This window comes from Protomyctophum parallelum (genome assembly GCF_964188405.1).
Source record: "Protomyctophum parallelum genome assembly, chromosome: 3".
Lineage (NCBI taxonomy): Eukaryota > Metazoa > Chordata > Actinopteri > Myctophiformes > Myctophidae > Protomyctophum > Protomyctophum parallelum.
The window spans coordinates 487,092-504,591 of NC_139698.1; the positions used below are offsets into that span (position 1 = coordinate 487,092).

The window sequence follows — 17,500 nt, forward strand, 5'->3', positions numbered from 1 at the left end:
AAGAACATATATAGAAAGTAGTTATCAGGAAACATGCGTAAGATAAGAACATAACAGTGGAATATCTGTATAAGAACGTAACAGTGGAATATCTGTATAAGAACGTAACAGTGGAATATTTGTATAAGAACGTAACAGTGGAATATAAGAACGTAACAGTGGAATATAAGAACGTAACAGTGGAATATAAGAACGTAACAGTGGAATATAAGAACGTAACAGTGGAATATCATAAACATTCTCCACTTCCACTTCCACGCATGCACGCACGCACGCACGCATGCACGCCGATGGCACAGGAAACCTGCACATCGGGAGCAATCAGGGGTTCAGAGTCTTGCTCAAGGACACTTGGGGACGTTGGGGAGCCAGCAGGGTTCGAACCGGTCACTCTACCGCTGAGCCACCGCCGCCTGCTAAACATCTTCCACTCTGATGAGTCCAAACGCTGCTCGTTACAATGTGAGGCAGACTGACGCCGCTAACGAGCAATTAGGCAACTGTGTGTGTGTGTGTGTGTGTGTGTGTGTGTGTGTGTGTGTGTGTGTGTGTGTGTGTGTGTGTGTGTGTGTGTGTGTGTGTGTGTGTGTGTGTAGCTCAGCTGGTCCATTAGAACTCGTCTGCTTTCTGTCAACGAGTGCTGTCAGTCAGACTGTGTGTGTGTGCATGCGTGTGTGCGTGCGTGCGTGCGCTGTCACTCAGTCTTACATTGAAGGTGAACTTGGTATGAACTGTCCTGCCCCCTCCCCCCCCTCCCTGTATATTATAATTTATATTTTATTATAATAATGATACATTAATAATTGACAATTGATTGTAATTGTCGCTCATTATGTAACAGTAATTGTCAATGATGACAAAAAGTGATCTTCATGTCTAGTGAAAATGAGTTCAAAGAGTTCATTTAGATTAGAACACACACACGCACACACCCACGCACACACATACACATCACTAGTAGACAGTGAACTATGCAGCAGAATGCGTCTATTGTGAGATTTTAATGAGACACACACACACACACACACACACACACACACACACACACACACACACACACCCACACACACACAGAGGTCCGGCTCCCAGACCACAACAAAGGACATTATGGGATACATGAATATTAATAAAAGAATGAATTCAGAGCAGAATGTGTCATGACAAAAACCTGGCAGGGAAACTACCAACACATTTCTGAATCAATCACACAATATGCCCGAATACAATGTCCTCTGGAAGCCCCTCTGGAGTGAGTGTGGAACTATAGTGGCCCTCTGGAGTGAGTGTGGAACTATAGTGGTCCTCTGGAGTGAGTGTGGAACTATAGTGGCCCTCTGGAGTGAGTGTGGAACTATAGTGGTCCTCTGGAGTGAGTGTGGAACTATAGTGGTCCTCTGGAGTGAGTGTGGAACTATAGTGGCCCTCTGGAGTGAGTGTGGAACTATAGTGGCCCTCTGGAGTGAGTGTGGAACTATAGTGGCCCTCTGGAGTGAGTGTGGAACTATAGTGGCCCTCTGGAGTGAGTGTGGAACTATAGTGGCCCTCTGGAGTGAGTGTGGAACTATAGTGGCCCTCTGGAGTGAGTGTGGAACTATAGTGGCCCTCTGGAGTGAGTGTGGAACTATAGTGGCCCTCTGGAGTGAGTGTGGAACTATAGTGGCCCTCTGGAGTGAGTGTGGAACTATAGTGGCCCTCTGGAGTGAGTGTGGAACTATAGTGGCCCTCTGGAGTGAGTGTGGAACTATAGTGGCCCTCTGGAGTGAGTGTGGAACTATAGTGGCCCTCTGGAGTGAGTGTGGAACTATAGTGGCCCTCTGGAGTGAGTGTGGAACTATAGTGGCCCTCTGGAGTGAGTGTGGAACTATAGTGGCCCTCTGGAGTGAGTGTGGAACTATAGTGGCCCTCTGGAGTGAGTGTGGAACTATAGTGGCCCTCTGGAGTGAGTGTGGAACTATAGTGGCCCTCTGGAGTGAGTGTGGAACTATAGTGGCCCTCTGGAGTGAGTGTGGAACTATAGTGGCCCTCTGGAGTGAGTGTGGAACTATAGTGGCCCTCTGGAGTGAGTGTGGAACTATAGTGGCCCTCTGGAGTGAGTGTGGAACTATAGTGGCCCTCTGGAGTGAGTGTGGAACTATAGTGGCCCTCTGGAGTGAGTGTGGAACTATAGTGGCCCTCTGGAGTGAGTGTGGAACTATAGTGGCCCTCTGTAGTGAGTGTGGAACTATAGTGGCCCTCTGGAGTGAGTGTGGAACTATAGTGGCCCTCTGGAGTGAGTGTGGAACTATAGTGGCCCTCTGGAGTGAGTGTGGAACTATAGTGGCCCTCTGGAGTGAGTGTGGAACTATAGTGGCCCTCTGGAGTGAGTGTGGAACTATAGTGGCCCTCTGGAGTGAGTGTGGAACTATAGTGGCCCTCTGGAGTGAGTGTGGAACTATAGTGGCCCTCTGTAGTGAGTGTGGAACTATAGTGGCCCTCTGGAGTGAGTGTGGAACTATAGTGGCCCTCTGGAGTGAGTGTGGAACTATAGTGGCCCTCTGGAGTGAGTGTGGAACTATAGTGGCCCTCTGGAGTGAGTGTGGAACTATAGTGGCCCTCTGGAGTGAGTGTGGAACTATAGTGGCCCTCTGGAGTGAGTGTGGAACTATAGTGGCCCTCTGGAGTGAGTGTGGAACTATAGTGGCCCTCTGGAGTGAGTGTGGAACTATAGTGGCCCTCTGGAGTGAGTGTGGAACTATAGCGGCCCTCTGGAGTGAGTGTGGAACTATAGTGGCCCTCTGGAGTGAGTGTGGAACTATAGTGGCCCTCTGTAGTGAGTGTGGAACTATAGTGGCCCTCTGGAGTGAGTGTGGAACTATAGTGGCCCTCTGGAGTGAGTGTGGAACTATAGTGGCCCTCTGGAGTGAGTGTGGAACTATAGTGGCCCTCTGTAGTGAGTGTGGAACTATAGTGGCCCTCTGGAGTGAGTGTGGAACTATAGTGGCCCTCTGGAGTGAGTGTGGAACTATAGTGGCCCTCTGGAGTGAGTGTGGAACTATAGTGGCCCTCTGTAGTGAGTGTGGAACTATAGTGGCCCTCTGGAGTGAGTGTGGAACTATAGTGGCCCTCTGGAGTGAGTGTGGAACTATAGTGGCCCTCTGTAGTGAGTGTGGAACTATAGTGGCCCTCTGGAGTGAGTGTGGAACTATAGTGGTCCTCTGGAGTGAGTGTGGAACTATAGTGGCCCTCTGGAGTGAGTGTGGAACTATAGTGGTCCTCTGGAGTGAGTGTGGAACTATAGTGGTCCTCTGGAGTGAGTGTGGAACTATAGTGGTCCTCTGGAGTGAGTGTGGAACTATAGTGGCCCTCTGGAGTGAGTGTGGAACTATAGTGGCCCTCTGGAGTGAGTGTGGAACTATAGTGGCCCTCTGTAGTGAGTGTGGAACTATAGTGGCCCTCTGGAGTGAGTGTGGAACTATAGTGGCCCTCTGGAGTGAGTGTGGAACTATAGTGGCCCTCTGGAGTGAGTGTGGAACTATAGTGGCCCTCTGGAGTGAGTGTGGAACTATAGTGGCCCTCTGTAGTGAGTGTGGAACTATAGTGGCCCTCTGGAGTGAGTGTGGAACTATAGTGGCCCTCTGGAGTGAGTGTGGAACTATAGTGGCCCTCTGGAGTGAGTGTGGAACTATAGTGGCCCTCTGGAGTGAGTGTGGAACTATAGTGGTCCTCTGGAGTGAGTGTGGAACTATAGTGGCCCTCTGGAGTGAGTGTGGAACTATAGTGGCCCTCTGGAGTGAGTGTGGAACTATAGTGGCCCTCTGGAGTGAGTGTGGAACTATAGTGGTCCTCTGGAGTGAGTGTGGAACTATAGTGGCCCTCTGGAGTGAGTGTGGAACTATAGTGGCCCTCTGGAGTGAGTGTGGAACTATAGTGCCTGTCATCATGAATGTTACCCACGTCGTACACAATGTAATGACCTTTTTTTCCCCCCCACAGCCACCATGACCACAGAGGTGAGCGAGGGTGACACCGAGGCCAATCGGATCGCTGCAGGGGCGGAGCCTAGTGCTGCAGGGGCGGAGCCTAACGCTGTCGCACACGACAAAGAGGAAACCTCCGAGGCGACAGCGGCGGCGACCGCGGTAGGTGTTTGGCCGATGTCGGCGTCTCCACGATATTGCCTTTTCAGAGATATCGTACATAATGACTCTTTTTGATGTACAGTTTCGATTTTAGCCCTCTAAGACCCGCATTAATTTCTACTTGCAAAAAATTGATTTCAACCTTACTACTACTTTGTACTACTAGGACTAAGACTAAAAAATATGTAAAAATAAAAATAAAAATAAGTTTGATGAAAAAGTTATAATAATTATATAATAATATAATAAATTAATAATTTACATTTGGGGGATATCTTTCACAATAATGAATAAAACATGTTCTAGACATTCTAATCACAAAAAAACATATATTACAATTATTGTACCTACTTTTATTAGGGTAAAGGTCAAAAGTCTTAGGTTAAAAAATGTTCAAAGTCCAGACATTTTTAATTTGTGTGAACTTCAGCCTCTGTGGGGGGTATTTATATGCAAATATCATGACCAATGGCATTGAAATGGCATTGCAATGAACATCACTGATGACGTTTAGGTGAAAAAAGAACAGAAAAAAAAAAGTAATTAATTAAAATAAAATTGTTGCTAAAAAGCAACGCTGGGTCTTAGAGGGTTAGCAGTGAGCCCAGTGTCTGTGATGTCACAGATATAAATAATATCCCCCCCCCCCCCCCCCAGACCGGCGGCGAGCCCCCCCAGGGCCAGGAGGACACGCCCCCCCCCGACGAGGAGGCGGGGCTCCAGCTGAAGCCGCGCGCGCGCACCTCGGCGGGTAAGGGCCTCTCGCGGCTCTTCTCCAACTTCCTGAAGCGCCGCTCCACCTGCTCCTCGGACGGGGAGGAGTCAGAGCTGCTGCGCGGGGGAGGAGCTACCACAGGCCCCGCCCCCTCCGCTGGCGAGGAGAAGACCGTGGAGGAGGAGGAGGAGGACAAGGAGCAGGAGGAGGTCGGCGAGGTCGACGAGAAGGAGGTGAGCGAACGTCGGGATGATTAGTTGTTCAGATTATTAACCATGTTATCGTTGTCGTATAGTTGTTTAGATTGTTCAGCGGAGCGCGCAAGTAATAGTTTCGCCCGGCTCGTACGCACCGTCCCAGCCAACCCGCCACTTTTGATGCGTATGCACCGTCCCAGCAAATTGTGCCTGATTTGCTGGGACCAGAGTACATGGTGTGTATATGTATAACTAGCTCTCAATGATGATGTAAGAAATATGTGGATTAATGCACCCAATGCCAGAGTGTAATTGGTTTTCGATGGTGACGTAATGACGATATGTTTTAGTGTTGGGAGGATTAAAGGTAATGCTCCTTTGTATACATGTATGTAATCACATTATTAACCATGTTATGTTAATTAGTTGTTCAGATTATTAAAACTCATTCAGTGCCACATGACGCCTACGGACGCCTCCGCCTCCCAGCCATTGTAAAATACCTGGTAACATGAGACCCCTCGTAGCTTATTACTGTAATATTTACCCTCTCCTGTCCTAGGTGAAAGGTTTATTACTGTAATATTTACCCTCTCCTATCCTAGGTGAAAGGTTTATTACTGTAATATTTACCCTCTCCTATCCTAGGTGAAAGGTTTATTACTGTAATATTTACCCTCTCCTGTCCTAGGTGAAAGGTTTATTACTGTAATATTTACCCTCTCCTGTCCTAGGTGAAAGGTTTATTACTGTAATATTTACCCTCTCCTATCCTAGGTGAAAGGTTTATTACTGTAATATTTACCCTCTCCTGTCCTAGGTGAAAGGTTTATTACTGTAATATTTACCCTCTCCTATCCTAGGTGAAAGGTTTATTACTGTAATATTTACCCTCTCCTATCCTAGGTGAAAGGTTTATTACTGTAATATTTACCCTCTCCTATCCTAGGTGAAAGGTTTATTACTGTAATATTTACCCTCTCCTATCCTAGGTGAAAGGTTTATTACTGTAATATTTACCCTCTCCTGTCCTAGGTGAAAGGTTTATTACTGTAATATTTACCCTCTCCTGTCCTAGGTGAAAGGTTTATTACTGTAATATTTACCCTCTCCTATCCTAGGTGAAAGGTTTATTACTGTAATATTTACCCTCTCCTATCCTAGGTGAAAGGTTTATTACTGTAATATTTACCCTCTCCTATCCTAGGTGAAAGGTTTATTACTGTAATATTTACCCTCTCCTGTCCTAGGTGAAAGGTTTATTACTGTAATATTTACCCTCTCCTGTCCTAGGTGAAAGGTTTATTACTGTAATATTTACCCTCTCCTATCCTAGGTGAAAGGTTTATTACTGTAATATTTACCCTCTCCTATCCTAGGTGAAAGGTTTATTACTGTAATATTTACCCTCTCCTGTCCTAGGTGAAAGGTTTATTACTGTAATATTTACCCTCTCCTATCCTAGGTGAAAGGTTTATTACTGTAATATTTACCCTCTCCTGTCCTAGGTGAAAGGTTTATTACTGTAATATTTACCCTCTCCTATCCTAGGTGAAAGGTTTATTACTGTAATATTTACCCTCTCCTGTCCTAGGTGAAAGGTTTATTACTGTAATATTTACCCTCTCCTGTCCTAGGTGAAAGGTTTATTACTGTAATATTTACCCTCTCCTATCCTAGGTGAAAGGTTTATTACTGTAATATTTACCCTCTCCTGTCCTAGGTGAAAGGTTTATTACTGTAATATTGACCCTCTCCTATCCTAGGTGAAAGGTTTATTACTGTAATATTTACCCTCTCCTGTCCTAGGTGAAAGGTTTATTACTGTAATATTTACCCTCTCCTATCCTAGGTGAAAGGTTAATTACTGTAATATTTACCCTCTCCTGTCCTAGGTGAAAGGTTTATTACTGTAATATTTACCCTCTCCTGTCCTAGGTGAAAGGTTTATTACTGTAATATTTACCCTCTCCTATCCTAGGTGAAAGGTTTATTACTGTAATATTTACCCTCTCCTGTCCTAGGTGAAAGGTTTATTACTGTAATATTTACCCTCTCCTGTCCTAGGTGAAAGGTTTATTACTGTAATATTTACCCTCTCCTGTCCTAGGTGAAAGGTTTATTACTGTAATATTTACCCTCTCCTGTCCTAGGTGAAAGGTTTATTACTGTAATATTTACCCTCTCCTGTCCTAGGTGAAAGGTTTATTACTGTAATATTTACCCTCTCCTGTCCTAGGTGAAAGGTTTATTACTGTAATGTTTACCCTCTCCTATCCTAGGTGAAAGGTTTATTACTGTAATATTTACCCTCTCCTATCCTAGGTGAATGGTTTATTACTGTAATATTTACCCTCTCCTGTCCTAGGTGAAAGGTTTATTACTGTAATATTTACCCTCTCCTATCCTAGGTGAAAGGTTTATTACTGTAATATTTACCCTCTCCTGTCCTAGGTGAAAGGTTTATTACTGTAATATTTACCCTCTCCTATCCTAGGTGAAAGGTTTATTACTGTAATATTTACCCTCTCCTATCCTAGGTGAAAGGTTTATTACTGTAATATTTACCCTCTCCTATCCTAGGTGAATGGTTTATTACTGTAATATTTACCCTCTCCTGTCCTAGGTGAAAGGTTTATTACTGTAATATTTACCCTCTCCTATCCTAGGTGAAAGGTTTATTACTGTAATATTTACCCTCTCCTGTCCTAGGTGAAAGGTTTATTACTGTAATATTTACCCTCTCCTATCCTAGGTGAAAGGTTTATTACTGTAATATTTACCCTCTCCTATCCTAGGTGAAAGGTTTATTACTGTAATATTTACCCTCTCCTGTCCTAGGTGAAAGGTTTATTACTGTAATATTTACCCTCTCCTGTCCTAGGTGAAAGGTTTATTACTGTAATATTTACCCTCTCCTATCCTAGGTGAAAGGTTTATTACTGTAATGTTTACCCTCTCCTATCCTAGGTGAAAGGTTTATTACTGTAATATTTACCCTCTCCTATCCTAGGTGAAAGGTTTATTACTGTAATGTTTACCCTCTCCTATCCTAGGTGAATGGTTTATTACTGTAATATTTACCCTCTCCTGTCCTAGGTGAAAGGTTTATTACTGTAATATTTACCCTCTCCTGTCCTAGGTGAAAGGTTTATTACTGTAATATTTACCCTCTCCTATCCTAGGTGAAAGGTTTATTACTGTAATATTTACCCTCTCCTATCCTAGGTGAAAGGTTTATTACTGTAATATTTACCCTCTCCTATCCTAGGTGAAAGGCAGCGAGGAGACGACAGAAAAAGGGAGCGAGGAGAAGACAGAAGAGGAGTCCAGCAAGGAGCAGGAGGAGGTGAAGGTGGAGAAGAAGAGCGGCAAGAAGAAAAAGAAAGAGAAGAAGAAAGCGGAGGAGAAGAAGAAAGAGGAGGAGGAGAAGAAAGAGGAGGAGGAGAAGAAGTCAGAGGAGGAGGTGAAGGAGGGAGGGGCTGCCCAGGAGGAGGAGGAGGAGGAGGAGGAAGAGGAGGAGGGGGAGGGGAAGCCAGACAAGAAGGAGGTCAAGAGGCGAGACAAGGAGGAAAAAGCCAAGAAGAAAGAGGAGGAGAAGAACAGGAGGAGAGAGGAGAAGAAGAGAGAGGAGGAGCGACAGAAGAAGAAAGAGGAGGAGAAGGAGAAGAAGAGAGAGGAGGTGAGGGTTCGTTCGTTTGTTTTTGTTTGTTTTTGTTCACTTTCACCATCATTTAAAAATGAAACGCAAAGAGTCAGTTAGAATGAAACACAAAGAGTCAGTTAGAATGAAACGCAAAGAGTCAGTTAGAATGAAACGCAAAGAGTCAGTTAGAATGAAACACAAAGAGTCAGTTAGAATGAAACGCAAAGAGTCAGTTAGAATGAAACGCAAAGAGTCAGTTAGAATGAAACGCAAAGAGTCAGTTAGAATGAAACGCAAAGAGTCAGTTAGAATGAAACGCAAAGAGTCAGTTAGAATGAAACGCAAAGAGTCAGTTAGAATGAAACGCAAAGAGTCAGTTAGAATGAAACGCAAAGAGTCAGTTAGAATGAAACGCAAAGAGTCAGTTAGAATGAAACGCAGAGTCAGTTATATAAGATTAAACTACTCTCAGTGCTAGTAGGTCTACAGTGTAGACTCTACACTCACAGAGTGAAGGATATTAAACTACTCTCAGTACTATAGGTACAGTATACAGTGTAGACTCTACACTCACAGAGTGTAGGATATTAAACTACTCTCAGTGCTAGTATGTCTACAGTGTAGACTCTACACTCACAGAGTGAAGGATATTACATTTATTAAATGTTTTGCTACATTAAAGGAGAAGGAGCAGAAGAAAGAGGCGGAGAGCGTGAAGGAGGAGAAGAACAAACAGGAGGAGGAGAAGAAGACGAAAAAGGAGAAGAGCAGGAAGAAGGCGAAGAAAGAGGAGGAGGTGATTAAGCTTCAGGGTCAGATTTATATATATATAATAATGTAGCGATCGCTCGCCCGCTGTCTGTCCGTCCTCTCCCGGGTCTCCCGGGTGAAATCAGGGGGGCAGTCAGACAGATATTTAACCAGGGGGGCAGTCAGACAGATATTTAACCAGGGGGGCAGTCAGACAGATATTTAACCAGGGGGGCAGTCAGACAGATATTTAACCAGGGGGGCAGTCAGACAGATATTTAACCAGGGGGCAGTCAGACAGATATTTAACCAGGGGGGCAGTCAGACAGATATTTAACCAGGGGGGCAGTCAGACAGATATTTAACCAGGGGGGCAGTCAGACAGATATTTAACCAGGGGGGCAGTCAGACAGATATTTAACCAGGGGGGCAGTCAGGCAGATATTTAACCAGGGGGGCAGTCAGACAGATATTTAACCAGGGGGGCAGTCAGACAGATATTTAACCAGGGGGGCAGTCAGACAGATATTTAACCAGGGGGGCAGTCAGACAGATATTTAACCAGGGGGGCAGTCAGACAGATATTTAACCAGGGGGCAGTCAGGCAGATATTTAACCAGGGGGGCAGTCAGACAGATATTTAACCAGGGGGCAGTCAGACAGATATTTAACCAGGGGGGCAGTCAGACAGATATTTAACCAGGGGGGCAGTCAGACAGATATTTAACCAGGGGGGGCAGTCAGACAGATATTTAACCAGGGGGGCAGTCAGACAGATATTTAACCAGGGGGGCAGTCAGGCAGATATTTAACCAGGGGGGCAGTCAGACAGATATTTAACCAGGGGGGCAGTCAGACAGATATTTAACCAGGGGGGCAGTCAGACAGATATTTAACCAGGGGGGCAGTCAGACAGATATTTAACCAGGGGGGCAGTCAGACAGATATTTAACCAGGGGGCAGTCAGGCAGATATTTAACCAGGGGGGCAGTCAGACAGATATTTAACCAGGGGGGCAGTCAGACAGATATTTAACCAGGGGGGGCAGTCAGACAGATATTTAACCAGGGGGGCAGTCAGACAGATATTTAACCAGGGGGGCAGTCAGACAGATATTTAACCAGGGGGGCAGTCAGACAGATATTTAACCAGGGGGGCAGTCAGACAGATATTTAACCAGGGGGGCAGTCAGACAGATATTTAACCAGGGGGGCAGTCAGACAGATATTTAACCAGGGGGCAGTCAGACAGATATTTAACCAGGGGGGCAGTCAGACAGATATTTAACCAGGGGGGCAGTCAGACAGATATTTAACCAGGGGGGCAGTCAGACAGATATTTAACCAGGGGGGCAGTCAGACAGATATTTAACCAGGGGGGCAGTCAGACAGATATTTAACCAGGGGGGCAGTCAGACAGATATTTTGTGAAGCCACTAAGGAAATCATAGTTCATATAATGGCCTGTTGTGGCGCTGTCATTGGACCCAGAAAAACCCATAGCCCCATAGAAGTCCATGTATTTGGGCCCAACTTCACCTAGATTGTATTACCTTAATAAACATGGTCATGAATACTTTCTGCTTCCAGTCACTAGTTTAAAGTCTCATTTCTAATGTCATAATATTCTTTTTGGAAAATTATGGTCCCATTAATTAAATAAATGACCATGAAGTCGCGTATGTTCTGAGGGGCGTGGCTACCGTTACAGTCTATGATCGGGATTCCCCTCCCACTCGAGTCAAAATAAAAACCAACGGAGAAGAAGGGGGGAAGTCCCGCCTCGTTGTCTGGGCCAGCCAATGGCCAGCTGGGCCAAAACGGAGCCAGCCAATGGCCAGCTGGGCCAATAGGATCTAGAAAGATGGCGACTTACAGTGCAGGAATAACAGGCTTCATTTTACGTCCATGTTAGACCCGGGGAACGCTTTGTCCATATTCTTTACAGTCTATGACTGAAATGCATGTTGGGACGGAGACATATTAATACTGGGACACACCTTTCCGCGTAACAGACCCACACGGGGGGGACGAGCGATCGCTAAATTATTATATTATCCCATTCTGACCTGAGATCAGATTCATACAAGGTTTCCACTGGACACACACTGGTCTGATGAACCCATTCTGACCTGAGATCAGATTCTAAAAATGTCAGTCGTTCTTCGATTTTTCAAAAATAGCAGACCTACAAGCTCATAGCGCGCCACTCGGTGGCGCGCTATGAGCTTGTAGATCTGCTATTTTTCAATAGCTAAAGCATAACATGATGCTGACACCAAAATGGGTTCCCGTTCAGAATGGATTATAGATTACCCACACTGGACATCATTTGCTGTTCATATATTCAGAACGGGTAAGGACTAGTTATTATAATTAGGTTATTATAATAATTAGTATAATTAGGTTATTATAATAATTACTATAACTAGAAAAGTAGCAATTTCGAAAAAAATTGCAAAATGTTACGTTTTAATAGTTTGGTCTTCTGCCCCTGCAAGGGAATTTATGTCTTTTTTAAACGATTGTAAAACATAGATTGGTTACGCAACCCTTTGGGCAACCACACTAATTAGATTATATCATAAGGCCATGACCATATTAGGAGGTGATGGTCTAACCTCTATGACCATATTAGGAGGTGATGGTCTAACCTCTATGACCATATTAGGAGGTGATGGTCTAAACTCTATGACCATATTAGGAGGTGATGATCTAAACTCTATGACCATATTAGGAGGTGATGATCTAAACTCTATGACCATATTAGGAGGTGATGGTCTAACCTCTATGACCATATTAGGAGGTGATGGTCTAAACTCTATGACCATATTAGGAGGTGATGATCTAAACTCTATGACCATATTAGGAGGTGATGATCTAAACTCTATGACCATATTAGGAGGTGATGGTCTAAACTCTATGACCATATTAGGAGGTGATGGTCTAAACTCTATGACCATATTAGGAGGTGATGGTCTAAACTCTATGACCATATTAGGAGGTGATGGTCTAAACTCTATGACCATATTAGGAGGTGATGGTCTAAACTCTATGACCATATTAGGAGGTGATGATCTAACCTCTATGACCATATTAGGAGGTGATGATCTAACCTCTATGACCATATTAGGAGGTGATGGTCTAAACTCTATGACCATATTAGGAGGTGATGGTCTAAACTCTATGACCATATTAGGAGGTGATGGTCTAAACTCTATGACCATATTAGGAGGTGATGGTCTAAACTCTATGACCATATTAGGAGGTGATGGTCTAAACTCTATGACCATATTAGGAGGTGATGGTCTAACCTCTATGACCATATTAGGAGGTGATGGTCTAAACTCTATGACCATATTAGGAGGTGATGGTCTAAACTCTATGACCATATTAGGAGGTGATGGTCTAAACTCTATGACCATATTAGGAGGTGATGATCTAACCTCTATGACCATATTAGGAGGTGATGATCTAACCTCTATGACCATATTAGGAGGTGATGGTCTAAACTCTATGACCATATTAGGAGGTGATGGTCTAAACTCTATGACCATATTAGGAGGTGATGGTCTAAACTCTATGACCATATTAGGAGGTGATGGTCTAAACTCTATGACCATATTAGGAGGTGATGGTCTAAACTCTATGACCATATTAGGAGGTGATGGTCTAACCTCTATGACCATATTAGGAGGTGATGGTCTAAACTCTATGACCATATTAGGAGGTGATGGTCTAAACTCTATGACCATATTAGGAGGTGATGGTCTAAACTCTATGACCATATTAGGAGGTGATGATCTAACCTCTATGACCATATTAGGAGGTGATGATCTAACCTCTATGACCATATTAGGAGGTGATGGTCTAAACTCTATGACCATATTAGGAGGTGATGATCTAAACTCTATGACCATATTAGGAGGTGATGGTCTAAACTCTATGACCATATTAGGAGGTGATCGTCTAAACTCTATGACCATATTAGGAGGTGATCGTCGCTCCCGTCGCTGCTCCTGAAGAGCCTGGAGTGAAACTAGAAGCTGCTGCTCTCACAATCAAGGTGACACACCCACGCACACACACACCCATGCATGCACGCACGTACACACGCACGCACACACGCAGACACACACGCACACACGCACTCCTCATAAATATTTCATTTCTCTATTGCTTGCTCAGCGAAAGTAGAAACCCTGAGAGGGTTCTAACCCTAACCCTCTGGAAGAGAGGAGACACGCACACACGCACATATGCACATATGCACATATGCACACACGCACATATGCACATATGCACATATGCACACACGCACATATGCACATATGCACATATGCACAATTTGCACACACGCACACACGCACATATGCACACTAAGGTTGGGCGATATGCCCATTTTTTTCAACCGCCCATCGTCTGACAAATATTCGCCGATTAACGATGTATTCGTGTCATGAAAGTAAAGTGAGAACAGCTAACTGCAGGTCGCAAAAAAGCCAGATCTACAAGCTCTCAAGGCGCCGCGTCCTGCCAGTTTTTGCAGCTCCGTTCGCTAGGCGTTGAGAGCTTGTAGATCAGCTGCGCAGCCAGGGTAACTTGCTCCCTTGCCTCCCCGCACCGGTCAGTCGGAGGCTCGCTCGGAGCGGAGCAGCGGAGCCCACAAGCTGCTGATCTACAAGCTCTCAAGGCATCGCGTCCTGCCTTTTTTTGCAGTGCCGTTCGCTACGCGTTGAGAGCTTGTAGATCTGTCTATTGTTGCAGCGCTGGTGTCGGTGTTTGTTCACGTTGTCAATAAAAAGAACTTAGATTACAGGCGGATATGAAGTTCAATCAGTGGGTTGCAGCACCAGTAGGGGCTACACGCTAACATAATGCTAAGCTAAGCGCTATTATGATCCCCGAGCCTATAGTATACACTAATACTAGTAGACAGTTTTTTATTTCCCCCCCCCCCCGACTTCACGGGTGAGGCATTGGGATTGTGATGAGACACGAGACAGCAGTGTGCATTCTGTTGTGACTGTATATTATTAAACTGCATGGGTCTGGACTCCGGAGCTTAAACAACATGTAGTCTACAGCCTTCCTCAGCTCCCAGGCTCCCAGCCTTTACTTTGGCTGGCGGCTGCCGTAAGTGCCGTGCCCCGGTGCCCGATGCTGCTGAGTGCGGGGACTGTGGGAGCATACATTATAACGGAGGAGGTGATTTCCACCCGGCCGCTGTTACTACTTTGCTGGGCCAAATTGATTCACATGTTGCTCACACTTTACAGGTTAATTGGGCTAAATCGTCCCGAGAAATCGCCTAATAAAAATATTCGGCGATTGGATTCGTATATTCGCGATTGACGATGTATTCGTATCGTCACCCAACCCTAATGCACACACGCACATATGCACATATGCACACACGCACATATGCACATATGCACATATGCACAATTTGCACACACGCACATATGCACACACGCACATATGCACACACGCACATATGCACACACGCACATATGCACATATGCACATATGCACACACGCACATATGCACATATGCACACACGCACATATGCACACACGCACATATGCACATATGCACATATGCACACACGCACATATGCACATATGCACACACGCACATATGCACATATGCACATATGCACAATTTGCACACACGCACACACGCACATATGCACACACGCACATATGCACACACGCACATATGCACACACGCACATATGCACATATGCACATATGCACACACGCACATATGCACATATGCACACACGCACATATGCACACACGCACATATGCACATATGCACATATGCACACACGCACATATGCACACACGCACATATGCACATATGCACATATGCACATATGCACATATGCACATATGCACACACGCACATATGCACATATGCACACACGCACATATGCACATATGCACATATGCACATATGCACATATGCACAATTTGCACACACGCACACACGCACATATGCACATATGCACATATGCACAATTTGCACACACGCACACACGCACATATGCACACACGCACATATGCACACACGCACATATGCACATATGCACACACGCACATATGCACACACGCACATATGCACATATGAACAATTTGCACATACGCACACACGCACATATGCACATATGCACACACGCACATATGCACACACACACATATGCACACACGCACATATGCACACATGCACATATGCACATATGCACAATTTGCACATACACAATTACACACACACGCACATATGCACATATGCACAATTTGCACATACGCACACACGCACATATGCACACACGCACATATGCACACACGCACATATGCACATATGCACATATGCACACACGCACATATGCACATATGCACACACGCACATATGCACATATGCACATATGCACATATGCACAATTTGCACACACGCACACACGCACATATGCACACACGCACATATGCACACACGCACATATGCACACACGCACATATGCACATATGCACACACGCACATATGCACACACGCACATATGCACATATGAACAATTTGCACATACGCACACACGCACATATGCACATATGCACACACGCACATATGCACACACACACATATGCACACACGCACATATGCACACATGCACATATGCACATATGCACAATTTGCACATACACAATTACACACACACGCACATATGCACATATGCACAATTTGCACATACGCACACACGCACATATGCACATATGCACATATGCACATACGCACACACGCACATATGCACATATGCACATATGCACACACGCACATATGCACATATGCACATATGCACATATGCACACACGCACATATGCACATATGCACACACGCACATATGCACATATGCACACACGCACATATGCACACACGCACATATGTACACACGCACATATGCACGCGCACGCAAAGTAAAAACGTGCACGTGCACACTCCCTGGATGCCAAAGCAGAACCAGGCAAATATATCCATCCTGATTGGCTGAAAACTGTTATTATTCTGTCCGTCATAAGGGGGAGGAGCCTGCAGAGAGGGGCGGAGCAAAGGAGAAGGAGAAACCTCAGGAGACGCAGGAGGTGACGAGGGAGGAGGAGGCCAAGAAGGAGGCCAAGAAGGAGTCCAAGAAGGAGTCCAAGAAGGAGGTGAAGAAGGAGGTGAAGAAGGTGGTGAGGAAGGAGGTGAGGAAGGAGGTGAGGAAGGAGGTGAGGAAGGAGGTGAGGAAGGAGGTGAGGAAGGAGGTGAAGGATTGCAATCAGAACTAGAGTCTAAAAACCTAGCCTGGGTTCCATCCTCCTGTCTGATTTGTTTTGTCACTTCGCTACTGGAAAGGCTCCGCCTCCTATCTCCAAGGTAGACGGGACTTGTAAACAGGTGAAATCGACCCACCCATCATTCACTAAACTCACCCCACACACACACACACACAGCTACTGCTGTTGTCCTGAGACGTCCCCTTATCGTTCACTAAACTCACCCCACACACACACAGCTACTGCTGTTGTCCTGCAACACGTCCCCTTATCATTCACTAAACTCACCCCACACACACAGCTACTGCTGTTGTCCTGAGACGTCCCCTTATCGTTCACTAAACTCACCACACACACACACACACACACAGCTACTGCTGTTGTCCTGAGACGTCCCCTTATCGTTTACTAAACTCACCCCACACAGCTACTGCTGTTGTCCTGAGACGTCCCCTTATCGTTTACTAAACTCACCCCACACAGCTACTGCTGTTGTCCTGAGACGTCCCCTTATCGTTCACTAAACTCACCCCACACACACAGCTACTGCTGTTGTCCTGAGACGTCCCCTTATCGTTCACTAAACTCACCCCACACACACAGCTACTGCTGTTGTCCTGAGACGTCCCCTTATCATTCACTAAACTCACCCCACACACACACACAGCTACTGCTGTTGTCCTGCAACGTCCCCTTATCGTTCACTAAACTCACCCCACACACACACAGCTACTGCTGTTGTCCTGCGAAGTCCCCTTATCGTT

The 17,500-nt window shown here is 45.3% G+C and overlaps 1 protein-coding gene across 1 annotated transcript in view; it reads left to right on the forward strand.

Annotated features, from left to right (window-relative positions):
• LOC310856131 (uncharacterized protein) overlaps nt 1-17,500 on the forward strand; it is a 113,542-nt gene that overhangs the window by 34,574 nt on the left and 61,468 nt on the right. The window contains exons 2-7 of the mRNA XM_083761370.1: nt 3,973-4,118; nt 4,776-5,066; nt 8,302-8,712; nt 9,359-9,472; nt 13,417-13,491; nt 16,500-16,676. Coding sequence (XP_083617496.1) covers nt 3,973-4,118; nt 4,776-5,066; nt 8,302-8,712; nt 9,359-9,472; nt 13,417-13,491; nt 16,500-16,676 — 1,214 coding nt within the window. The remainder of the gene's footprint in view (nt 1-3,972; nt 4,119-4,775; nt 5,067-8,301; nt 8,713-9,358; nt 9,473-13,416; nt 13,492-16,499; nt 16,677-17,500) is intronic.